The 25,116-nt window shown below is 44.1% G+C and overlaps 1 protein-coding gene across 6 annotated transcripts in view; it reads right to left on the reverse strand.

The window, feature by feature from the left end:
• CHFR (checkpoint with forkhead and ring finger domains) overlaps window positions 1-20,780 on the reverse strand; it is a 45,152-nt gene extending 24,372 nt beyond the window's left edge. For 3 of the 6 annotated variants that reach the window (XM_075898385.1, XM_075898384.1, XM_075898379.1), the window contains exons 1-6: window positions 15,178-15,325; window positions 14,504-14,648; window positions 12,541-12,640; window positions 3,641-3,750; window positions 1,645-1,704; window positions 1,255-1,467 (exon numbers count right to left, since the gene is read on the reverse strand). In XM_075898385.1, the coding sequence (XP_075754500.1) occupies window positions 1,255-1,467; window positions 1,645-1,704; window positions 3,641-3,750; window positions 12,541-12,640; window positions 14,504-14,636 (616 nt within the window). In that variant the 5' untranslated portion in view covers window positions 14,637-14,648; window positions 15,178-15,325. The other 3 variants (XM_075898380.1, XM_075898382.1, XM_075898381.1) reach the window with 3 other exon arrangements.
• Window positions 20,781-25,116: the final 4,336 nt, after the last annotated feature.

Below are 25,116 nucleotides of genomic sequence, written 5' to 3' on the forward strand. Positions count from 1 at the left end.
ACAATTATTAAAAAATATATACAAAGAGAGAACTCTGAAGAAAAACTATGATATTTTCAATGACAAATGCCCATCTTGATTCAAACATCATTTGAATGAGAAATGGTTATGTCAAACAACGACTATACGTTATATCATCTGTCCTAGTTTTCCCAATCCAAATGAGTATTTGGAGATCTGTAAAGAAAGTGGAACAGAATCTGTAAATGTAGAATTCATCAAAATATGCTCCATACTAGTACTTGGTAATAAAGATTCAGTCTTGGAGTGATTTTATTCTCTCACATGCACAGCCCTCTTCCACACCCTTATTCCCTTCCACAAACGTGGCATACCACAGAAGTAGTTGAAGAGGTTTGGGGGAGCACACATAATATGCAGAGTACATCAAGGCTAAGGTACATTTTAAACAATACTTCAGAAGGCACCAATATGAGCAGGTAGGGCCAAAATTTCAATCAGATTCTATAGAATTTGAAGTGCTTAGCAATTTGGGAATGAAGCAGAGTCACAAAACAGAGTGCCGTGTAGATGCAAAAAAAGACTAAGGATACACTGAAGGTCAGGAGGCAGCATGCAGCGATCATATGATTTGGTAAACTGGAATAACAGCATGAGAATGTATTTTCATTTGGTTAAACTGAGCGGGCTAAACTGAGTAGCAGGTGTGTAGCTGGAAAAGATTCCCAAAGCAACAGGGATCACTTGTAGGAATATCATTTACATCATCTCAATAACTGCCTTTTTTGTATTTGTCATATTAAATTATCATTGTGGTCTCTTCTAACCTTAAAAAAAAATATCTGAATGGGAGAAAGTGGACTGGTGAATGGCAGCAGCAACAGTGAGGATTAGAATGGTTCCTCAGAGAGCGACTGCACGCATGCAAATATGCGGTTGTAGTTAGCTTTATGATATGAACTGGATCATTTCAGTAAGATTACACTCCCTCTTGGTGAGGAAAAAAATCCCCAACAGCTGCATCTAAATTCCAAGATGGTGAAGGCTGCAAAATTAAAACACTTACCAACTGAAATGCATTTTCGTGTGTCCTTGAATCTAGAATTCTCACAATTGCCTCTCCAAGCACTAGGATTAACCCTATAATTTTCTTATGGAGCAAGTTTATTAACTACTGATCAGGATTTTTTATCATTATTTTATCCCTTACAATGAGAGATTAACTTGTTAAAATTAAACAGAATAGTCCATTTCTGAGGCATCCAGCCAACAAATAATGCATACAACCCTTACCAGATGTTGAAAGATTATCCTGTTCAGCAGATGTCTGGTCAACAAGAGAGGTAGAAGAAGCATTAAAGAGGTTAGATGTAGAAGTAGATGGCTGTGGATCCTCAAAGCAAGACTGAGTGGCAGGCAGTGATGAAGTAATTTGGGTTTCATCATCACTTCTTCCTATTTGTGAGGTATCTTTGGTCAGATGGCATATATTTTCTACATTAGCTTCTGTAACAGAAAAGGGAGTAAAAATAACATCTCTCTGATAGGTAACCTCAAAGGTAATGGCTTCAACAGTGTGAAAATTAACAGGATTTGAAGGAACCAAGATGTCTTTAAAAGACTGCAGTTCATCACAACTATTCATCTCCCTTCCTTTAGTCTTGAGCTAATAGTTTCACTTACCTACTGGTTCTTGAGCTACATCTTGCTTTGCATTGAAGGATTCGTAGAGATAAGCAACATCTGAAAGAAGAGAAAACAGCAGAAATATTATACTTTTTAAAACAGTGTTATTTCTCTCCCTCTTACTCTCTCCAACTTTTACCCACAGGTGGCTGCTTCTCATTAAGTTTCCTATAATAAAAAGGACAAACAGGAGATTGCTGTTTTATCCAATGTTAAATCTGCTATGTAGGAGATAATTAAGAACAGAACTGACATCTATTCTTCTCAGACCAAGCCAAATGGTTTTATGTGAAATTTAGCTGGTGCCAACCAAAGAAATTGAGGCTAAAACACTTTGTAACTATAAATTCTGCTGTGTGTCAAGATAAACTGTGACTACTGTTACTAAGACAACTGTACTGAATATTTTCTGAAAGCTGAGAAGTGAGTACTAACTGTTCATAAATTCAGTAATTTCCTTAATTCAAAAATTTTACTATGATTTTCCTTAGCTTATTGTTTTAAAAAAAATAAAGTTGAACATCGCATTCCTTATAAAAAAGTTTAAGCACCTATTCAAATGCTATTCAGAAACTAACCCAAAACCTACTTACAAAGCAAATCAGAAAATTATTTTCATCCCCCGCCTATAAGAACTCCCCAGCTTCCTGATAGAGCCCCGGATATTCCACTGCGTCCCCTGGCTTTTTATCCTCAACCATTTAGGTCCTTCCAACACTTGCTAAATCTTTATTGAGATCAGTTATACTGGCTAAGAATGATGTAGGACTGTTTTTAGCCTGCTTCAGAATTGCTTAAATAAGACAACTATATGCCTCAAAGTTAAGTTCACTCTTAGCCCTTCAAGGTACTGGGGATGATAAAAAAAAAAAAAAAAAAAGTCAGGAGTCAGAATTTTAACAGAATGATAGGCACTAAGCAGCCCTGTTCAAATACATTTTAAATAAAAGAAAATTAATACCTCAGAACATCCCACTCTATCTTTGAACAACAGGGTAAATGAGTTTCTCAACTATTGACAGCTAAAATGAACTTCTCTAAGAGGATCAATGAAAAAGATAGTGGATATAAAGTTATATCTGTCACTGCTTTCCTGTAAAACAATACACATTGATAAATCCAGAGTCTAAAAACGGATGGCAAGGTTACAAAGGGAATGCAGGTTCCAACGGTTACATGTATTTAAAATAAATTGTTGACAAACTGATTATGTCCTGTTGTGACATAGTTGCAAACATAAATTCTAAGACATTAAAATTTTATTACAACATTGGACAAGTCAGAGGCACTAAATTCTTCTAGGGCTTGTTTTATCTGGGATTTATCTAATTTCGTTGTTATTCCTGAGCATATGTCAGTGTATAACTTGTTTCACTCCCAATCTGATGGCTGTAAAATCTCATTTCAGAGATTTACATTCCTGTTTTGGACATTGTAGCTAGAATTTAGCATTTAAAATACCTCTACCAATCATCTATTATAAAGGAGACTTCTGAAAACTGAACATTTTCTATTAAAGAAACAAATACTAAATAATTTATAATTAATTTCACCACAGTGGTTTGGGACCAGGAGACCCAGCTTCTATTTCTGGCTCTGCTAGTGATGTACTACATGACCTCTGGTTTGTCTCCTCATCTCTGTCTCCATTTCTTCTCCAAGCCTTCATCTATCTTGTCTAATTAGATTGTAAGATTTTTAGGAAAAGGACTATTTCCTACTATGTGTTTATAGAGTATCTAGCACAATGAGATTCCAATTTCAGTTGAGGGCTACAGTTTCTATCATAATACAAAGAGCAGCTGCTCATGAGAAAGGGAGTGAGAGGGTGGAATTATTGAATAGAGAAGGCCCACAAAATCATGTAAAGGTCTGAATTTAATATTAAAAAGTGACTTCCTCTAGCACTCACTGAGTAGCTCCATGTGATATTCCCTTTTATCCCTTATGACTATACAAAGCCATAAAAAAAAAAAAAAAGATATCCACTTACTGTTTTCTGGCTCATTCTTCCTATAAACAACATAGATCACATCCCCAGTCTGCAAAGGGCATGTCTGCTTCTTAACCACTTTCAGTTTATTAATTACTGTTCCATTGGTGCTGCAAAGAGAAACATGGCTATTTAGCCCAAATGCTTTCATAATTATCATGAGGCTGATTAATAGAGGAAGAAGAGGGCAGGGGGATATTTTAGCACAGGAAAGCATTGGTACTGAAAACAAAATGTAGCCAAAATGAAGAGAAGCTGGATAACTGAATGGGAAAAATCTGTCCTGTGGGGCTTATTGCAGAAGTGCTGAGGACGACTTCATTGCTAATTTAGATTCTGGTAAGGAAACATGTAGCTAACTGACAGAAACAATGCTCCCTAACATTTGGAGAATAGCTCAAAATAATTAAAGACCTGCTCCCTGCAGAATGAGCTATAGCTAAGATAAATGGAAGACAACAAAAGGCAGAAGTAATAAGACATCTATGTGAAAGTGCTAAATTGTAGTGGTGGGATTAATACTGATAGGAAGGAATCTCTTGTAAACTGTTTATAGGGTAAAAGTCAATTTTCTATACAACCAGGGACCTCACGCTCACTTTTCTTTCTTTCCTCCTGTTCTCAGATGCTGAAAGTTTAAAATGCTAAAGGTTGTAGATAGGAAATGTTTCTGGTTATTAGTGATTCTAGTCAGTTATTTAATTTGTATTTGAAAATGAATTCTTGGAATGAGTGTGGTTTTTTAAGGACTATAAATTTTCTACATCATACTCTCAAGCTATTAACTATGGATTACAGACCGAAGGAAGGATCTATGTTTCCAGTGATGTTTTCCTCGGCTATTTATAACTCAATAGGGAAAGAAGATGTACAGGCACTTACATGAAGTTAAAAGCCAAGCTAGACAGAATCATTTTTAAGTGGAAACAAACTTAAAAAAACCACACGTTGTCTGAGGACTTAAATTTGGAAACACATTAGAGCGCACAGCTCTAATATATATCTATTTATATTTATATTTGCTCTTTCTTTTTTAGAATGTATCACTTCACAAAGTAGATATAAGTTTTAAAATAAAAATCAAACTGCATTTTAAACGTCCCATTACATTAAAGGAGTTCAGATTTCTGCCATTTAAGAACCTCCACAACTGATACCATATGTAAAACGATGCCCAAAGAAGGTAGGGTGTTTTTTTGTTGTTGTCTATGACAGCCTTTAGAACTATAAATCTTTACTGCCATCTTGTGGATGAACTTTTTAGTTACTGCCCCAAGCTATAGCCCAATTTTTCCCAAATGTACCATTTTATTTCATGATGGAAAATTATCTAGAAACAAATTTCATTCTTCTACTCTCATTCACCCTTTTAAATAAAAACAGCTCAGCAGACAGGCCTCCAGTCTGCTGTTTACACCAGAAAAAGAAAAGATGACAAAAAAAGAGAATGTTAAATAGCAAAAAGATTGAAGTAGGAAGTCCAAAGTACTGTTAGGAGAAAATACTTATAGAATCATAGAATCAGAGTTGGAAGAAACTTCAGGAGGTCATCAAGTCCAGCCCCCTCCCAAGGCAGGAGCAATCCCAACTAAATCAACCCAACAAGGGCTTTGTCAAGCCGAGACTTAAACACTTCTAGGGATGGAGATTCCACCACCTCCCTAGGTATCTCATTCCAGTGCTTCACCACCCTCCTAGTGAAATAGTTTTTCCTAATATCCAACCTAGACCTCCCCCACTGTAACTTGAGACCATTGCTCCTTGTTCTACCATCCATCACAACTGTGAACAGCCTTTCTCCATCCTTTTTGGAACCTCCCTTCAGGAAGTTGATGGCTGCTATCAAATCCCCCCTCACTCTTCTCTTATGCAGACTAAATAAATCCAAATTCCTCAGTCTCTTCTCAAAGGCCATGTGTTCTAGCCCCCTAATCATTTTGGAGGGTCCTCTCTGTTGGACCCTCTCCAATGTGTCCACATCCTTTCTATAGTGGGAGGCCCAGAACTGGACAAAATACTCCAGATGTAGCTTCACCAGAGCCAAATAAAGGGGAATAATCACTTCTCTGGATTTGCTGGAAATACTCCTCCTAATGCACCCTAATATGCCATTATCCTTTTTGGCTACAAGGGCACACTGTTGACTCATATCCAGTTTCTCATCCACTGTAATCCCCAGGTCCTTTTCTGCTGAACTGCTATTTAGCCATTCTGTCCCCAGCCTGTAATAATGCTTGGGATTCGTCCATCCCAAATGCAGAACTCTACACTTGTCCTTGTTGAACCTCATCAGATTTCTTTTGGCCCAATCCTCTAATCTGTCCAGGTTTCTCAGGACCCTGTCTCTGCCCTGCAGCATATCTACCTCTCCCCCTAGCTTAGTGTCATCTGCAAACTTGCTGATCCATCCACTCATCCAGGTCATTAATAAAAATGATGAACAAAACTGGTCCAAGAACTCTTCTTTGGGGCATTATCCATCTTACAGTCCATTTATCCAATCCATACTCCCTTAATTTGCTGGCAAGAATATTGTGGGAGACCATATCAAAAGCTTTGCTAAAGTCACGGTATATCACATCCACTGACTTCCCCATATCCATAGAGCCAGTTACCTCATCAGAAAAGCTAATCAGATTGGTCAGGAATGACTTGCCCTTCGTGAATCCATGTTGACTCTTCCTGATCACTTTCCCCTCTTCCAAGTGCTTCATATGGATTCCTTGAGGATCCCCTCCATGATTTTTCCAGGGACTGAGGTAAGGCTGACTAGTCTATAGTTCCCTGGATTGTCCTTCTTCACATTTTTTAAAGATGGGCACTACATCTGCCTTTTTCCCCCATCATCTGGGATCTCCCCCGATCTCCATGAGTTTTCAAAGATAATGGCCAAAGGCTCCGCAATGACATTTTCCAACTCCCTCAGTACCCTCGGATGCATTAAATCTGGGCCCATGGATTTGTGTATGTTTAGCTTTTTTAAATAGTTCCTAATTTATTTTTTCCCCATCAAAGGCTGTCTACCACCTTCCCATACTGCGCTGCCTAGTGCATTTGTCTGTCCATGAAGACAGAGGCAAAGAAAGCATTGCGTACTTCAGCTTTTCCCACAAGGGAAAAGGTTACCTCCCTCATCCAGTAAGGGCCCCACACCCTCTCTGATCACCCTCTTATTCCTAACATGCCTGTAGAAACCTTTCTTGGTACCCTTCACATCCCTTGCCAGATGAAATTCCAATTGCGCTTTCACCTTCCTGATAATGCCCCTGCATTCTTGAGCAATATATTTATACTCCTCCCTAGTCATCAGTCCAAGTTTCCATTTCTTGTAAGCTTCCTTTTTGTGTTTGGCTTACAGGGGACATCCATGGTGAGCTTAATCTGGTCGCCTACCATATTTGCTTTTCTTGCTGCGCATTGGGATGGTTTCTTCCTGTCCCTTTAATAAGACTTCTTTAAAGTACTGCCAGTTCTCCTGGACTCCTTTACCCTTCATGTAAGCATACCATGGGATCCTGCCCATCAGTTCTGCTCTTCTGAAGTCCAGGGTGTGTATTTTGCTACTCTCCTTTCTTCCTTTGGTTAGGATTCTGAAATCTACCATCTCATGACATTGCTTCACAGGTTGTCACCCACCTCTACTTCCCCTACTAGTTCCTCCCTGTTTGTGAGCAGCAGGTGGTACTAAGTGATTTTTTAGTAAAAAAATATATTTCTTCTCCCTCAGACATAGTTTTATAGTGTACATAGATAAGTCAAAAAACACAGAACTATTTTGAAAATCACTTGCAGAGGAAAGAAAAAACATTGGATTGATTTCCTTCTTTGCTCTTGCATAAATTAAAAAGAGGATAGAAAATTTAAATAAATAATTTCTAGTCTTTTTATCTTAGAAATACTGATCCTGTCTAGACTTGAAGTCTCCGATGGCCAAAGGAACAGCAAAGTTCATCACCAAAATGAAGAGACCAACATTTGAGCAATTAGAAGGGAATTTTAGTCAAAATGATTTATTATTTACATGTGTTAAATGACAAAGAAATATTTTGAATCAAGGAAACCATTGTAAAAGATTTTTAAAAAACAACCTGTCTAAGCTTTTAACGTAATTAGTAAGAAGTTACTGTCGAATCTCAAGATGGGCACATGGGACTTTAATATGTTTTAGCGAAATGCTTAGAAAAATGTGCACTCTAGGATATCAGAGAAGTTCACTCCTCAAGAAGAAAAATGGCAAAATTGCTTAAAATGCCAGATTAACATCTAAATGACTAAACTACTAAAATTATATCATTTAAACAGTTAACCAATTAAAGGGAGAGGGGCTGGGGATGCTCTGGCCATGCGGCTGGGGTCAGCATGACAAGACCAGGGGTTAACAGTTGAGGTCAGTTCACTGGTAAGTCTAATTGTTTACAGGTTAACATTTTATATCCCTAGCTTGAATTCCACACACATTTCAATATAGATGAATCCTTGTGCTCCTGCTGAGTAGGGATATTAAGAAGCAGGTATTTAACTAATTGAGCAGTCAATAGAATTGTTATTGACTACTCAGTCGATAGGCAGACAGCTCACACCGGGTCTGGGACCAAATCCCACTGCAGCTCTGGAATTTAAAAGGCAGTAGGAGCCGGGAAGCCTGCCCATCCCAGTTCCTATTGTGTTTTTAATTTCAGAACTGCAGCGGGATTTGTTCCCAGACCAGAGTGAGCCAGGCCACCTGCCCAGCCGGCAGCAATTCCAGTCCACCCATACTCCCCTCCTAGATCCAGTACCCTAACACCCTACCCCAGATCACAGCCCCCTCCTCCCCAAACTCACAACCCAAATCTCTGCACCTCCTCCTAGAATCCAATTCCCTGCACCCCAGGTCACAACTGCTGCCTTTACCTAAACTCCCTCCCTTACCCCAAGCTCCCTTCTGCACCCAACCTCCAACCCAGACCTCACACCTCCTCTATTAATATCATGGAAGAGAACGGCCCTCAACCACTTTCCAAATTCGTGGAGTGGCCTCCCATCAAAAATTATTGCCCACCCCAACATAGGTTGATTCTGATAGCAAAGCTGGGAGCACATCTCTGAATGGAACTCTTGGAACTCAGGGTACGTCTAGACTACATGCCTCTGTCGCCAGAGGCATGTAGATTAGGCTACCCGACATAGTAAAATGAAGCGGCGATTTAAATAATCGCCGCTTCATTTAAATTTACATGGCTGCCGCGCTGAGCCGACAAACAGCTGATCAGCTGTTTGTCGGCTCAGCGCGATAGTCTGGACGCGCGGGTGTCGACATCAAAGGTATTTGTCGACCACCCAGGTAAACCTGTTTGTCAGCTCAGCGCGGCAGCCATTTAAATTTAAATGAAGCGGCGATTATTTAAATCGCCGCTTCATTTTACTATGTCGGGTAGCCTAATCTACATGCCTCTGACGACAGAGGCATGTAGTCTAGACGTACCCTCAGAGTCTATTCTCTGTCAAGTGTGGGACAGTCAAACTACTGGATGAAGTCTCCAAGCCCTTTACTAGACAGACAACAGCTGTTCATGGTACTTCATGATAAGACGGAAATATAGCACTTTGCTCTGCAGCTTCTGCCAGTTCAATACTTTTCCCTAAACTCAAAAATGGAAGTATATACGCATACATTATATAGCCAAACCTCCTCTCCTCTCTGGCATTAGGCAGCCCCAGCCCTTCCCACAGCCACTGGGGAGGGCCAGGTCTTGGCATGGCAGCCCTGGCCTGCCCCAGCTCTCTCCCTGTAATTGCTGAGGGTTGGCCGAGATTGGGCTGGACCAAGGCTGGCCTAGTTCTCTCCCCTCTGGCCACCAGGGAGCAGGGCTGGAACAAGGCTGGCCCAGCCCTCTCCCTCTGGCAGGGATGTGGGAGGAGGAACAGGACAAAGCGACTGGACCTCTCCCTCTGGCCATGAGGGGGAGGCCACACAGCTCTGGCTGTGAGGAGAGGGGCGATGGGGTTCTAAACCCCCACTGGTGAAGGGCAAGTCCATGTGGCTCCCATACACCCCCTTCTCCCGGAGCAACACAGCACATGTCCTGTGGCCTCCTCCCTCCACACAAGCCCCTGAACCCCCCCCTTGCCACAACTCCCACAAGGCTGTTTGGCTCCCCACATCCAAGCTCCCTCATGCTCCTACCCAAGCCCACATGTAGCTGAGTACCTCCACCTCAGCCCTGCATAGCTGTGTGGCTCCCCTGAACTCTCCCTCCCCACGAGTCCCCATAGGCCCTGCGCACCCTCCCCCAACCTGAGTCCCTGCAAGGCTGTATGGCTCTCGCATATCCCCCAAGCTCCAGAGAGATTGCACAGCTCCCACGTTTCCCCTCCCCCCACCCAAGCCCCTGAGAGGTTGCATGGCTCTCGTGCACACATCCCTCCCCCCTCCCCACGGCTCCCACATGGTCCCCTCACCCCACAGCTTCTGCGTGCCCCCCAGCTCCCACTTGCCTCTCCACCCCCACCCAGGACAGTAGAGGAGCTACGCAGTTCAATTTAAATTCCAGCAGCCACCTGCCTACGCTCAGGGGCCAGTGGCATGTGGGGGAGGGGTTAACTGTTGGCCCCTGCCACACAGAGTCAAGAGGTGGTCATGGGGGAGGGAGGGAACAAAGTAGGGCAGCCATGTGGCCTCTCCCAGGAGCACCAGGGATGAGGGAAGCCACATGCCTTGGGAGCCATACAGCTTGCATCTCCTGCTGCCCAAGGCCTCACTGGGGCAGGTCGGAGCATGGGAGAAGCTGCATAGTTTACGGCTCCCACGGAACATGGGGAAGAGGGAGGCCACATAGCTGAGGACAGAAGGAGGGGCTGAGGGATGCAGAGTGACACATGATGTCACTCTGCGGTCCTGCAGGGAAAATTTTTTAAAGTATAGTAAGATTATATATGTCCTAAATAAATATCAAAAGTGAGTTTCCAGTCCTGAAGAATCCCACTAGCAACACATCTACCAACTCTGATCAAGAGAATGAGGAGGGAGTAGGTAAGTAAGTTAAATTTTGCCAAAGGAAACTGCTGACTAGAGACCCTTGTACATCCTGACACAGGCAAGAAAGTTTGTACATCCCAACTAAGTTAAACAATGCCCCAATAGCTATGTGCGTAAAAGAATCACTACATTCTTATTATCTGTGAATGAACACTTTTTACAAAATACTCTATATCTCGGGGTGATGCTTCCTACCACGGGTGATTGCCAGAGCAGTTCCACCTCTTCGCCATGCCTCCTCCCCTGAAGCCCTTCCTGACAGTGCCAGGTCACACACCCTGTTATACCATCTCTTGGGAGAGTGGCCTTAGGAAAGGAGTGGAGTGGGGGCAAGGCAGGAAAGGATGGAATGGGGGCAGGAAAAGACTGGTTCCTCTCTGAACTAGGGATTGCGCAGGGAGGAGTCACATGGGGAGTGCAGGCATGTTGCTGTGCTCCTCTTTGTGCCCCCCAAGCAGATGCTTTTGCTATATCTAGTCTATCTGGCCTCATCCTCAAAAGAAAACTGCACACCACCACTTTCAAAAGAGGAGCCTGGGAGTTTACATTTGCTACTCTGCTAGACAGGGAAAAAATCATGGGTTGAACAGAGACACTGTTGTAAACAACCATAAATCCAGTCTGTAAAGCACTAACCTCCTCTTTAGTCCTATGCCTGCAGAGGATCCAATGGTCCACTCTAACTTTCACAGTTTTTTACAATATGTGCTAATCACTTCTGCTAAACACGCTAGCTATGTCTACACTGGCAGACTCTTGCACCAGAGATATGCAAATGAGGCTAAGCATGGAATATCACCGAGCCTCATTTGCATACCTAATGAGCCACCATTTTTGCGGAAGAGGCTCTTGCGCTAGAAGGAGCAGTCTACACTGCCGCTTCTTGCGCAAGAAAAACCCTTTTGTGCAATGCTGCTATGCTGATTATTTTCAATAATAACAGCATTGTGCAAGAGGGTTTTTCTTGCGCAAGAAGGGAAAGTGTAGACAGCTCCTAGCGCAAGAGCCTCTTCCAGAAAAATGGTAGCTCATTAGGGATGCAAATGACGCTCATTGACATTCCACGCTTAGCCTCATTTGCATATCTCTGGCGCAAGATCGCGCCAGTGTAGACATAGCCTCTGTTCCATCTTTCACTAGTTGTAATGCTCGGAGTATCTTTCCCAGACCTGAAGAGCTCTGTAAGGCCTCTCTCACCTAACAAAAGTTGATCCAATTAAAGATACTGCCTTATCAATCTTGTCTCTCTAATATCCTGGGACCAACAATTTCAAAGTATAATAAACTAGATACAAGTATTCATACTGTGCTCATTACCACGGCATCCAAAAAGGAGTTCCAACTACCAATAAATCCAAAGTCCAGACAACTCCTCAAGTCCCAACTTTCTATGAAATACAAGCTACCTTCAGTAATATTTTAAACACCAGAAGGAATAATAAATCTGAATCTCTATTATTCATACTCCTTGCACATTTTGAGGGTTGTCACTGTAAATTCATTTTTCCTCCAAAGAAGCTGGGGTGGGGGTAGGGAAGAGAGATAGTATGCTCATAAAAATTAAGTGTGCTATATATTAATTCACTATGAATAGTTTTTAAAAACTCCTGAAGTCACTGACTTTATTTCGCAATGCTGCAATTACAACCACATAAGACAAAAAGTTTACAAACTACCCAGCATGTTCCATCAGTCTATTTTTCATCCTGTAAGCTAAGTATTTCAGGAGGAGATGCATTTTAACGATTGCTGGATAAATTAACACCTAAAAATAAGAAAGACTGACCAACTACTCTCTGATATGTACAGCTAACCCATTTCATAAGTCCTACACGGAACTTTACTTCAGCAACTAGTAATAAAAGTTTAAAGCAGGGCTAACCTGGTATCCTCTAATGATACTTGTCCAGATTTTTCATCCACCGTGATCTTACAGTGATCTCCAGACACAAGTTTGTTGCCAGGAAAGGACAAGTCACAACCTTAAACAGAACAGGTTTATGATCAATATGCTTATAAATACCCCATGAGCATTTACCTAGGCAGATCCCATCACAGAGACTGATCAGTCCATTTAAAACCTTTTCATTTAAAAACAATTTTTTTTTACCTTTGGCAACACCACTTTTAGATTATTAAAGACAAAGAAATTTTAAAACCCGGTGCAGTTCACTGCCATTAGGCAAATTCGATCTTGAAAGTAGTAAGGGGAAATTTAGTAATGATTTGGGGGGTGATGGGAAACTTTCCCACCCATTCTAGGGCTATTGGCAACCCTCGCCAATTTGATGCTATTTTAATCTCTGCTTCACAACCATATTTCAGGGCTTCACACTGAACATCTTGCCATACCATTCCATCCTGCAATATCACTTCCCTTAGAAGAGAAGCCATAACTAAGGAATATGATTCATTTCCTCCCATTCATAGCCTGGATTACATCCCAACACATTCACCCTCCCTAGTCAGGGCAGACACACATTCAGGTATAGTAGATCTAGAAATAAATAAGTCACCATTTGTTCCTCATAATAGTTTGTCACTATTCTTGCACAACTGATATTCATGGGACAACTAGCAAATACAGAGCACAAGCTGTGCTGCACAACTTCATGATATTGTGATTCTTGCTGAAATACTTTTGAGTGAAACTACAGTGACAAGAATACTGTAGTTTCACTCAAAAGTATTTCCAGCCACACTTGTGTGCCACATCTACTTTGTGTGGCTCTTGGAATATATGGTAAGGGCAGGGGAAAAGAGGGGAACAAAATGGACTAAATGATATTTTCCAGAATACTACATATTTTCTAATAGGGTAATTATGCTGAAGAGTAGATGAGAAATTTTGGTTATATATCTTTATCTCCAATGTAAGTTCATTGAAATTCAACTAGAAGATTTCCTAGGGTGGGCACCTTGTTAGTTATTAGACATATTTAACAAAACAGTCATCAAAAAGGGCAACAAACACAGGGTAGTGAATTTAAGAGAAAAAGATATTTAGCTATTCCCTATAATATGTTCCATGAATTCCATTTTGACTGATGATATAGTCTACAAACTAAAATATACTTTCTTAAATGCTGGTTGTTGCATTATGATATGTACCGACTTAGCAAATAAGGCAAAATAAAGTTAGTGCTAGTTAGCACAGTGCAGGGTTAAGTGGATAATTTGCCTTAAACATGGAATTCCCTTCAAATGTCAAATACTCAGCACTTTTGAACACAGAAACACTTGGATTTCAAATCAACTTTCTATTTTATTAGCAACCATTATGCAGCCAGAAGAATTAAGGCTGTCTGAATTGAAGGTATGGGTTAAAGTGTGAAAATATTGCATTGCAGATCCTTCCCTTCCCCCATTTTAGCTCTTGTGATTTAAAAGGGGTCAAAGGTGACAGAATGGGTGTGATATAACAGTTTGGTTTGAAATTTAGTGCTTTTTACATATTTATTTTTATTTGAGCAGAAACTATCAGGGAAACCAAAAAATTCACATCATTGGATGTTCATGTTACCCCCTTATAAAGAAAGCCAAAAAACCAGGGAGAAAGTAAAACTTTTCTCTCATGGAGAACAAGGGATTTAGTGACAAGCATCAGAGGGGTAGCCATGTTAGTCTGAATCTGCAAAAACAGTGAGAAGTCCTGTGTCACCTTATAGACTTTAAAGGGATTTAATGGCAAGCATTGAAGTGGGCCTCTTCTATCCTCTCCTCCTCCTCTAGATCCTCACAGGAGATATCAACATACTTGGCATGTTTCAGAGTCCATCTTCACAGATTTTTAAGGCAAGAAAAGATCACTATGATCACCTCATTCAACCTCTTGCACATCTTACCTTTCTTCCGCCCAATTGTCCACTCTCTTTTCAGCAGTAACACATGGGGCTCTGCTTCATCACCACCTAACCGGATCAGCTTCCCCCAAGGATGTTGCTGTTGTTTTTCGTCTCCTCCCTCAGAGTGCTCCATCTGGATTCACATCTGATTTAAAAAAAAATGAAAACAACAAGACACCCAGGGAAAGTTTCACTTGGAAACAATTCAGCTCTTGAACATACCTCTTTTCTCCCTCTCCCAGCTTTCACTGATTCCCTCTCCCCCATCTTTTTCTTCCTGACCCATCCCTCTCCCCCAAGGCATCGTTTCCTCTCTTCCTTATTTCTATTTCCAACAGCAGCCTCTTCCAGCAACCTCCCCAGAAACTGCCCCTCAGACAGCTGCACGCACACCAGCCACAGCTCTCCTGGTGTTTGGGCTGAAGTCCCTCCACTGTACTTCCTCTCCCCGACAAGCAGGGCCCCCCCCCCCCCCCTCCGAGCCTGGCCCTCCAAGGCCTCTTACAGCCCGGACTCTGAGACACACGGGAGCGAGGCTGGGGCTGCTGCTATCTCCAGCGTTTACTTCTCTCCCCAGCGCGTCTCTCCCGCTCCCCGCCCTGTCCCGAGAACAAGGGGACTTGTGGGGGGGGGGGGAGGCGCAGCGATCCCCACCCCCAGCGCCAGCCTCTTACACCCAGCGCTGCCGCGGAGGCTGCTGCTGTCAACACACATTGCCAGCCATCAGCTGATCTGCGCGAGGCGGGGCCACGGCCTCCCCCACGCCTTATATTGGAGACCGGAGGCGGGCAACCATAGAGAACCCGGAGGGTAGAGAGGCACCGGAAGAAAAGGCTTCCGTTCCCCTCACAGAGCGGGCCGCGCTAGCCGCCACCTTCGCGCTCGGCAGCCATCTTTGCTTGGGGAAGCCAAGCGGAGTAAGGACGGGCGGCGGCCATCTTGGAGGTGGGCACCTATGGCGAGGCTGCGTTGGACATTCTGGATACGGGCACTCTTCCCTTCTGAGGGAACAGATTAACCGCGGAGTCGGCTGGCGTCCATCTTTGTTGTGGTCAGAATGACGGGCATTCAGCTAAGCGTTACCCTTCGCTGGACTGACAGACACCGACCCCGGGATACCGTGACTTCTGTTGCATAGCCAGTAAGTAAGGTACAGCTACTGTGACCACAGCAAACAATCGATGCCAGTTTAGCTGACACAGAAGGAACCAGCTGCCTTCCCAGGGACCTGCCCCCCAGACAACTCTGCACCCAAAGGGAAACGTATTGATCTGCTGCCCAGCCTTTCTAGTCTTAAATGAGCGCTTGAGAGACACTGAAACACAAGCATAGGATGGGACTTACAAGTACACAGTTGGCAGAATTGCCTACTCCAAATATTAGAAAAGCAGGTGTCACTATTATCCCCCCGGAAATCTATTAATCTTGATAGAAATGTAGCCGTGTTAGTCTGGTGTAGCTGAATCAAAAACCAGGACTGTGTAGCACTTTAAAGACTAACAAGATGGTTTATTAGATGATGAGCTTTCGTGGGCCAGACCCACTTCCTCAGATCAAATAGTGGAAGAAAATTGTCACAACCATATATACCAAAGGATACAATTTAAAAAATGAACAAATATGAAAAGGACAAATCACATTTCAGAACAGAAGAGGGATGGGGGTGGGGAAGGTAAATGTCTGTGAGCTAATGATATTAGCTTCCCCGGTTATCACCTCTATCTTTGTAATGGGTAAGGTAATTAGATTCTTTATTCAGACTCAGGCGTAAAGTGTCGAATTTAAGCATGAATGACAGTTCAGAGGATTCTTTTTCAAGTGCATCCTTGCCACCATGGATATAGAAGCTCTATACACCAACATCCCACATGAAGATGAATTACAAACAATTAGAAACACTATCCCAGAGGAGTGATAGAAATGTAGCCGTGTTAGTCTGGGAGGACACCACTGCCAATCTGATAGCAGACCTATGTAACTTTGTTCTCACCCACAATTATTTCCAGTTTGAGAACAACTTATACCTCCAGATCAGCGGCACTGCCATGGGTATACGCATGGCCCCACAATACGCTAATATCTTCATGGCTGACCTAGAACAACGTTTCCTCAACTCCCGTCCCCTTTCACCCTTTCTCTACTTACGCTGCATTGATGACATCTTTATGATCTGGACGAATGGCCAAGAAACACTGGAGACATTCCACAGAGATTTTAACAACCTACACCCCACCATCAGTCTCAGCCTGGACCATTCTACACGAGAGATCCATTTCCTGGACACCACAGTACAAATCAGCAATGGAAAATTAGACACCACTCTCTACAGAAAACCCACTGACTCATACAGTTACCTACATGCTTCCAGCTCCCATCCAGAACACACCATACGATCCATCATCTATAGCCAAGCCCTTCAATACAACCACACCTGCTCTAATCCCACTGACAGAGACCAGAAACTTCAGGATCTCTACCAAGCATTTATAAACCTCAACTACCCACCTGGAGAAATAAAAAAGCAAATTGAAAGAGCTAACGAATACCTAGAAACCATGTACTTCAAGACAGACCCAAGAAAACCAACAATAGAACACCACCAGTCATCACCTACAGTCCCCAACTTAAACCTGTCCAACACATTATCAATAAACTACAGGCAGTCCCCGGGTTACGTCAATCCAACTTACGTCGAATCCCTAGATACAAACGGGGGGCGGGGGGGGCGCAGCTAGTGCGGGGTGCTTCCCCCACAGTCGCCGCCTCTGGCGGCGCAGGGGGCGCTTCCCCCCAGAAGACCAGGGAGACACGGAGCTAGCACCCCTCCTCCCCCCCAGCAGACCAGGGAGACGCGGAGCTGCTTTTCTTGCTGCGGAGGATGCAGGTCTGCTGGGGGGAACAAGACACCAGCCAAAAGGGGGCACCCCAGAGCGGAAAAATTAATTTCCTAGGGAACAGCAGTAGCAGCAGGCAGTGAGACCCATTGGCTGTGTCTACACTGGCATGAATTTCCGGAAATGCTTAAAACAGAATAGTTTTCCTTATAAGTATTTTCGGAAAAAGAGCGTCTACATTGGCAGTCTGCTTTTCCGGAAAAGCCCTTTTTCCGGAAAAGTGTCTGTGGCCAATGTAGACGTGCTTTTCCGGAAAAGAGCCCCGATCGCCATTTTCGCGATCGGGGCTTTTTTCTGGAAAAGACTACTGGGCTGTCTACACTGGCCCTTTTCCGGAACAGTGTTCTGGAATAAGGACTTATGCCCGAGCGGGAGCAGAATAGTTTTTCCGGAATAGCGGCTGATTTTGTACAGTAGAGCATCGTTGCTTTTCCAGAAATTCAAGGGCCAGTGTAGACAGCTCGCAGCTTATTCTGGAAAAGCGGCAGATTTTCCGAAATAAGTGGCCCAGTGTAGACACAGCCATTGTGTTACAGTCCCCACCTTGGGAGCAACAGCTCTTTCCCTCTTCAGCACTAGAGCTGCAAGTATCTTGTTAGCGTCATGTGAAATTAACAAGTCCCTTCCAGCCTGGCAGAGGTGAAGCTGAAAAATTACCCAGTGGTGTGGGTGGGCAAGAATAGGGAGGAGTAGGGCAGAAGGGAAGAGGGAATAAGCCCCAACCCCACACCCTGGCTAGAGTGGAGTAGGATAAGCCCCGAGGGGTTGGGTCTGATTGCAAAGTGGGTGAGTGGACAATGAGGACCCACGTGTGGCTAAACTCCTGTTCCCAACACAGAATTTTTCTTTAAAATTAATCCTGTGGATAAATTCACACACACACTTCACAGGAAGGGATTTCCATTTTCTGCTCAGCAGAATACAACAACAGCTTTGATTGTATCAATATTTCACTGTGCTCTCTCAATGACTATTGATTACACTTAATACCCATTTCACTGAACCATCTGTAGCAAATTCTATTTGGAACAGTAATATGCATTGAATAAACTTTTTTTAGTTATAAAAAACGAAGATTCTGACTATTAAATGAATAACAGGGATCTTTCAGGTACCCCAAAAGGAAGATTTGGATATAGCATGAAACACTGAAACTTATGATCAATTTTTAATTAAAATATCAACCAAAAAACCCTTCATATCAAAACAGTATGTGTTTTTCTTAGAATAAGGAAGTTGTATGAGAATCAGGGTCTTTTCCACCTAACTCCAGCTCCCTGTCCCCCCCCCAAAATATGAACCAGTTCCGACTTACATACAAATTCAACTTAAGAACAAACCTACAGTCCCTATCTTGTATGTAACCTGGGGACTGCCTGTACAGCCTATACTAGAACAGGATACTAAACTCCAAGAGGCTCTGGGAGACAGACCCATAGTCTCCTATAGACAACCACCTAACCTCAAGATGATTCTTACCAACAACCATAGGACATTCCACACTAATACCAACCCTGGTACCTTCCCTTGCAACAAACCCTGTTGCCAGCTTTGTCCACATATTCACTCTGCTGATACCATTATTGGACCTAACCAAGTGAGTTATAAGATCAAGAACACATATTCCTGTGCATCCAGAAATATAATTTATGCTATAATGTGCCAAAAGTGTCCGTCTGCTATGTACATCTGAGACACTTCGCCAAAGGATCAATGCCCACAAAACAGATATTAGACAGGATCACAAAGAAAAAACAGTTTCTTGCCATTTCAACCAGAAAGGACATTGTCTCAACGACTTGATTACCTGCATCCTGCTTCAAAGGCCTTTTAAGACTGCACTTGAAAGAGAATCCTCTGAACTGTCATTCATGCTTAAATTCTACACTTTACGCCTGAGTTTGAATAAAGAATCTAATTACCTTACCCATTACAAAGATAGCTTCCCCAGTTATCACCTCTAATATCATTAGCTCACAAACATTTACCTTCCCCATCCCCCTTCTGTTCTGAAATGTGATTTGTCCTTTTCATATGTGTTCATTTTTTTTTAATTGTATCCTTTGGTATATATGGTTGTGACAATTTTCTTCCACTATTTGATCTGAGGAAGTGGGTCTGGCCCACGAAAGCTCATCATCTAATAAACCATCTTGTTAGTCTTTAAAGTGCTACATAGTCCTGGTTTTTGATTCAGCTATTAATCTTGGAGAGTCCAGAACAATCCAGGAGGATTGGCATTTTATCACTCACCCTCCCCACAGTCATGAACATCTTTACAATATTTTAAAATGTAATACATTTGCAGTTATTTTCCTTTTGATATGAGCCTTTACAGTGCACTTGGGTCCTATTTTTTCATGCTTTTCCCTGAAAACATGAGGGGTAGGATTACCAATCCACCGGGATTGTCCTGGAGTGTCCAGAAATGAAAGATTAATCTTTAATTAAAAATTATGTCATGAAACCTTCAAAATAAATCCAACCAAAATTGGCACTCCTAATACTAATGAAGATGGTGTGATGGCGCGTTGGGGGTCCCCCATCTCCTGCACCCCGAAATGGCACAAACAGACTGCACCAGCCGGTGGAATAGAGGAAGTTTATTGCCTCTCGAGGATACAGCACAGCACAGATGGAATCTGATCACAGAGCTGGGCTAGGGTGCCTCAGGCCCCTTTGAGATGGGGGAGACTGGGCCCTAAACTCCAGCCCCTTTCCCTAGGCTGTCTCCTCCATGCTCCCAGCCCGCAACTCACTCACACTCTTCCAGCCCTGCCCCCCAGCCAGGGCAGCATTCCACCTTCCTTTGTTCCTCTCCATGGGGGGTGTCTGGCCATACTGGTTTGCATAGTGACTCATCCTGTTTTGCTGGGTCGTGGTACCCGCAGCAGCCAGTGGGGGTTACCCCAGAGCCAGCAGCATAGAAACCAGCCAGGTACCCCCACTACGTCACAGATGGGAACTAGCTTTTTTGTTAAAATAAAGAATTGAAAGCTGGATATTTCATGTACTATTGGGGTAGATCTATTTCAGAAAGTATTTTGATATTTTTAAGTTTGGTTTCTTTCAGCTTTGTGTGAAAAACAAAGAATTTAAACTTTCTTCATGAAAAGTAATGGAGTCATAGCATGGGAGAGTCCACTGGCAACCTGCTATAAGACCCCATAAACTCTGTGTTTCCTGGTGCAGGAGTAGCTTACTTGACAAATGAGATGGTTGTTGACCACACAGGTTTTGAATCCTACCTGGGTTCTGTCAGAAATTTAACAACTTCCTGCTGTGAGAGTAGGGGACTGGACTCGATGACCTCTCGAGGTCCCTTCCAGTCCTATGGTATTCTATGATTGAACATAGACCAGACCTCACAGAAGGATTCTGAAAAATAAATGTTTAGTCAGAATTCTTCTAAGATACTGATGGATTGATCCCTAATGCACCACCCACACATGAAATTCTCACTGGCACCTTCCCACTCCTGCTGGCTATATAGATCCCATTTCAGAATCAGCATTTATGATAGAGGACTTCAGAGGAACTATTCACATGGGCCAAGTTATTTAGGTGCATAAATGTTGTCAGCAGGACCAAGCCCAGAATCAGCATTTAGAATATGATATCTTCATTGACACACATTTATCATGTAGTCTTAGTATTTCTGAGCCTTGAGTCATTAAGGTCAGCTTACATCATTCACAAAGGATGTGTTTATAAACTTCAGGCTTACTTTGGACTTAGTCCTCACCCTCAGCTGCTTTAACACTTATCTTCAAATAACAGGAGAAAATGCCAGCATATGCTGCACATGTTAACTACCTTGGGGGAAACAGATAGAAGCACTGTACCCAAATCTTTTTGGAAACAGTAGCATTAGTAGAGGGAAGAAGTTATTTCTCCCTGTTGTGGCTTTTAGAAAACAAATTTTCTCAATGTTCCTGTAGAAGATCTCCTACCACACCAAGGAATTACTGCACAGTAGTGATAGCACAGAACAAGTGATTGGTGCACCTTCTATAGCAGAGCTACTCAACTTTGGAAGCCCGGGAAGCCACAATGATATAGCATATGCTAAGTGCTGCAGCTTAAGTGTGGTTTCCTATACATGCAAATATATGCAAATAGCTTCTTTCAAACCAACGGGCATGAATACAAAGATTAAGGCAAGACTACACAACACCCAGGCCCCATTTAAGTCAGTTCTGCTGATACAGGCAGTTCCCGACTTACGCGGATCCGACTTATGTCGGATCCGCAGTTATGAACGGGGCTCGCCCCGGAGGACACGGACTGCGGGACCTCGCGGTCCTGCCGGCCGTGTACTCCGGGGCTTTCTCCGCGTCTCCCTGGTCTGCAGACCAGGAAGACGCGGAGCAAAGCCGCAGAGGGGCTTGGGCAGCGGGGAAGCCCCGCTGCCTGAGCCCCTCCGCGGCTTTGCAAAGCCTCGGGGAAGCCGGCAGCGGAGCAGCCCAGGCACACCTGGGCTGCCCCGCTGCCCGAGTCCCCCCGCGGCTTTGCAAAGCCTTGGGGAAGCCAGCAGCGGGACAGCCCAGACGCCCCACGGCTGTCCCACTCTTGGCGTCTTCAGAGGCTTTGCTCCCCGTCTCCCTGGTCTGCTGGTCTCCAGCAGACCAGGGAGACGGGGAGCAAAGCCGCGGAGGACCCAGGCGGCGGACCGCGGTGCGTCTTGGTCCGCCGCCCGCGTCTTCTTGGTCTGCTGGGGGGGGGGGCGCAGCTAGTACGGCCCCCCCCCCCCCCAGCAGATTAGGCTTTTCTCCAGACGCCTGTGGCAGAGCAGCTAGGGCGCTGCGGGCGCTTCTGGACCAACCCGGCAGCACCCCAGCTGCTCTGCCCCAGGCGTCCTGATTCAGCCGCTGCTGGTCAGTTTCAGCAGCGGCTGAATCAGGACGCCTGGGGCAGAGCAGATGGGGTGCTGCTGGGTTGGTCCAGTAGCGCCGAGGAGCGGCGCTACTGGAGCAACCCAGCAGCACCCCAGCTGCTCTGCCCCAGGCGTCCCCAAGTCAGCTGCTGCTGAAACTGACCAGCGCTGACTACAGGAAGCCCAAGGCAGAGTTGCTCTGCCCCGGGCTTCCTGGAATCAGCTGCTGATCAGTTTCAGCAGCAGCTGACTTGGGGACGCCTGGGGTTCTTAAGTTGATTCTCTATGTAAGTCGGAACTGGCGGTCAGTTTCAGCAGTGGCTGAATCTGGACGCCAGTTCCGACTTACATACAGATTCAACTTAAGAACAAACCTACAGTCCCTATCTTGTACGTAACCCGGGGACTGCCTGTATTAATAAAATGCAATATTTATCCAATTTCCACCCATATTACAGCAGTTTTAATGAGCAATGACAGTCCAGGAACTTAACTACTAAAATGCATATCAACAGAAGATCATCAACTACTTTTTTAGTTTGGCCTCACAATTTTAACAAATCAAATACAAATTACCAATACAGTACTGGAATTTACAGTACTGGAATTTAATCTCTTTCTCTCTCTCTCTCCTCCAACTGCCTCCCCCCTCTCTCTCTCTCAGCTCTCCTCTGCCTCCTGCCTCTCTCTCCGTCTCTTTCTTTCTCTTCTCCCCCTCCTGCCTCTCACGCTTTCTTTCTCTTCTCCTCCTCCACCTGCCTCTCTCTCCCCTCCGTCTCTCCCTGGCCCCCTTCCCCTTCCCCTTCCCTCCCTTTGTGGCACTCGGCTGAGTGCTGCCTGCTCAGCCGGGCTGCTGCGAAGGAGGGGGGCGGGGCCATGTACGTCACAGCCCCACTCCTTTCCCCTCCTGCGGCAGGGGAGCCCAAATGGCCCCTTGCGCTGCTGGCTCCCCCGGTGGCCTGGCTGAGGGGTGCAGCACTCAGTTGAGCACCACAGCGAGAGGGAAACGGGGGGGCGGTGACGTACAAGGCCCCGCCGCCTGGCTGTGTATGTCACCGACCAGCCCCTCCTCCCCCACTCAGCCCAGCCGCCACAGAGGGAAGGGAAGGGGGGCAGGGTGATGACGTACACAGTCAGGGGGCGTGGCCATGTACGTCATCGCCCCCCCTTCCCTTCCCGCCATGGCACTGAGTGCTGCGCCCCTCAGCTGGGCCCCGGCAGGGGAGCAAGCGGTGGCAAGCGGCTGTTTGGGATCTGCGCTCCCCATCAATGGTCTGCTGGCTCTGCCCCGGGCTTCCTGGAATCAGCTGCTGATCAGTTTCAGCAGCGGCTGACTTGGGGACGCCTGGGGTTCTTAAGTTGAATCTGTATGTAAGTCAGAATTGGTGTCCAGATTCAGCGGCTGAATCTGGATGCCAGTTCCGACTTACATACAGATTCAACTTAAGAACAAACCTACAGTCCCTATCTTGTACGTAACCCGGGGACTGCCTGTACTCTCATTTTGACACTATCTCTTATAGCTTGAACAAAGACATGAACTGGATGGGCCATTATAAAACCTGCTTTCCTTACATTCAAAACACCCAACTGACATTAAAAGCTAAGTATGGAACACTTCTAGCTCTCTCAATTAGCCTCATTAGCACTGGCACTACAATTGACAGATACTCCCCCCCCTTCTTTTTTTGTTATAAATTGTGAGAGTCCCCCCTTTTCTATCCACTCTGCTCATCTGAGGAAGTGGGTTTTGCCTGTGAAAGCTCATGATACTCTCTCTCTCTCTCCCTCTCTCTTTTTTTCTCTCTCTATTTTGTTAGTCTTTAAGGTTCTAGAAGACTACTTGTTGTTTTTAAAGTTACAGACTAACCACGGCCACCCTTCTGAGACTTCTCATCGCAGAGAGATGTGTTAGAAATAATTATTTATTTATTTATTGCCTGCAATTTGTCCATGGTTAACTAAAAATAATACCAGTGACAAAATCTTAACTTTCACAATAATATAATGTGAACTGTGAAGGTAACTGATGAGACTGTCACAATTAAGTGACCTACATGGCTTTATTAAGAGAATCTTGGACTAGGTAGAGTCAGAATACCCTGCACTATAACCCAGGAGATATGGACACAATTCTAATAACTTTCACTGCTGGATGCTCTTTTTTAATGTGACTTTGTGAAATTTGATTGAAGCTAGTAAAACCACACCGGTTTTCACCAGCTGAGAATATTGCCTCTTACTGTCTGGTCTGGCAAGAGTTAGAAGTATTGTGTAGGCAGAAGCATATGATCTTACCAATCAAAGCCTTGCAACACCAACCACAAGTCAACCTGACCCCACTGACCAATTTAGGAGCTGTGCCAATGCACTCCATGAGGATCCTGCCCACACCCATCTGTTTCCTCCTACACTAGTGAACAGTGGACATTTATAGGCTCTCTTCATTCAGCCATCCATATACAGAGGCATACCCGGAAAAGTACATGACTGATCTTCCCAGCCTCTTATGAACTATATTCAGGGAAACACCAGCAAATCTTTCCCAGTAAGGTTTCTCTGTTCCCAAAATCTACAGCAGTCTATGCTAACCTGAGAGCTTTTTCAGTTAGGACCACTCCTCCCATGGGGGATTTGAAGTGTTATTTTGAGGTGCAGTGCATCACAGGATAAGATGAAAATCAAAGCACTGACTTTGAGGATAGTCTCGGGTTAAAAAATATTAGGTTTGTGGGAGTGGAAGGAGGAGAAACTGTGATACAGCTTGAGTACCCTATTTATTTGAATTTGGTATAGTGTTTACCCCAAGGAAACCTGTTGGAAATTCTATATTGTTCTAGTGA

Source organism: Pelodiscus sinensis, chromosome 15 (assembly GCF_049634645.1).
Source record: "Pelodiscus sinensis isolate JC-2024 chromosome 15, ASM4963464v1, whole genome shotgun sequence".
Lineage (NCBI taxonomy): Eukaryota > Metazoa > Chordata > Testudines > Trionychidae > Pelodiscus > Pelodiscus sinensis.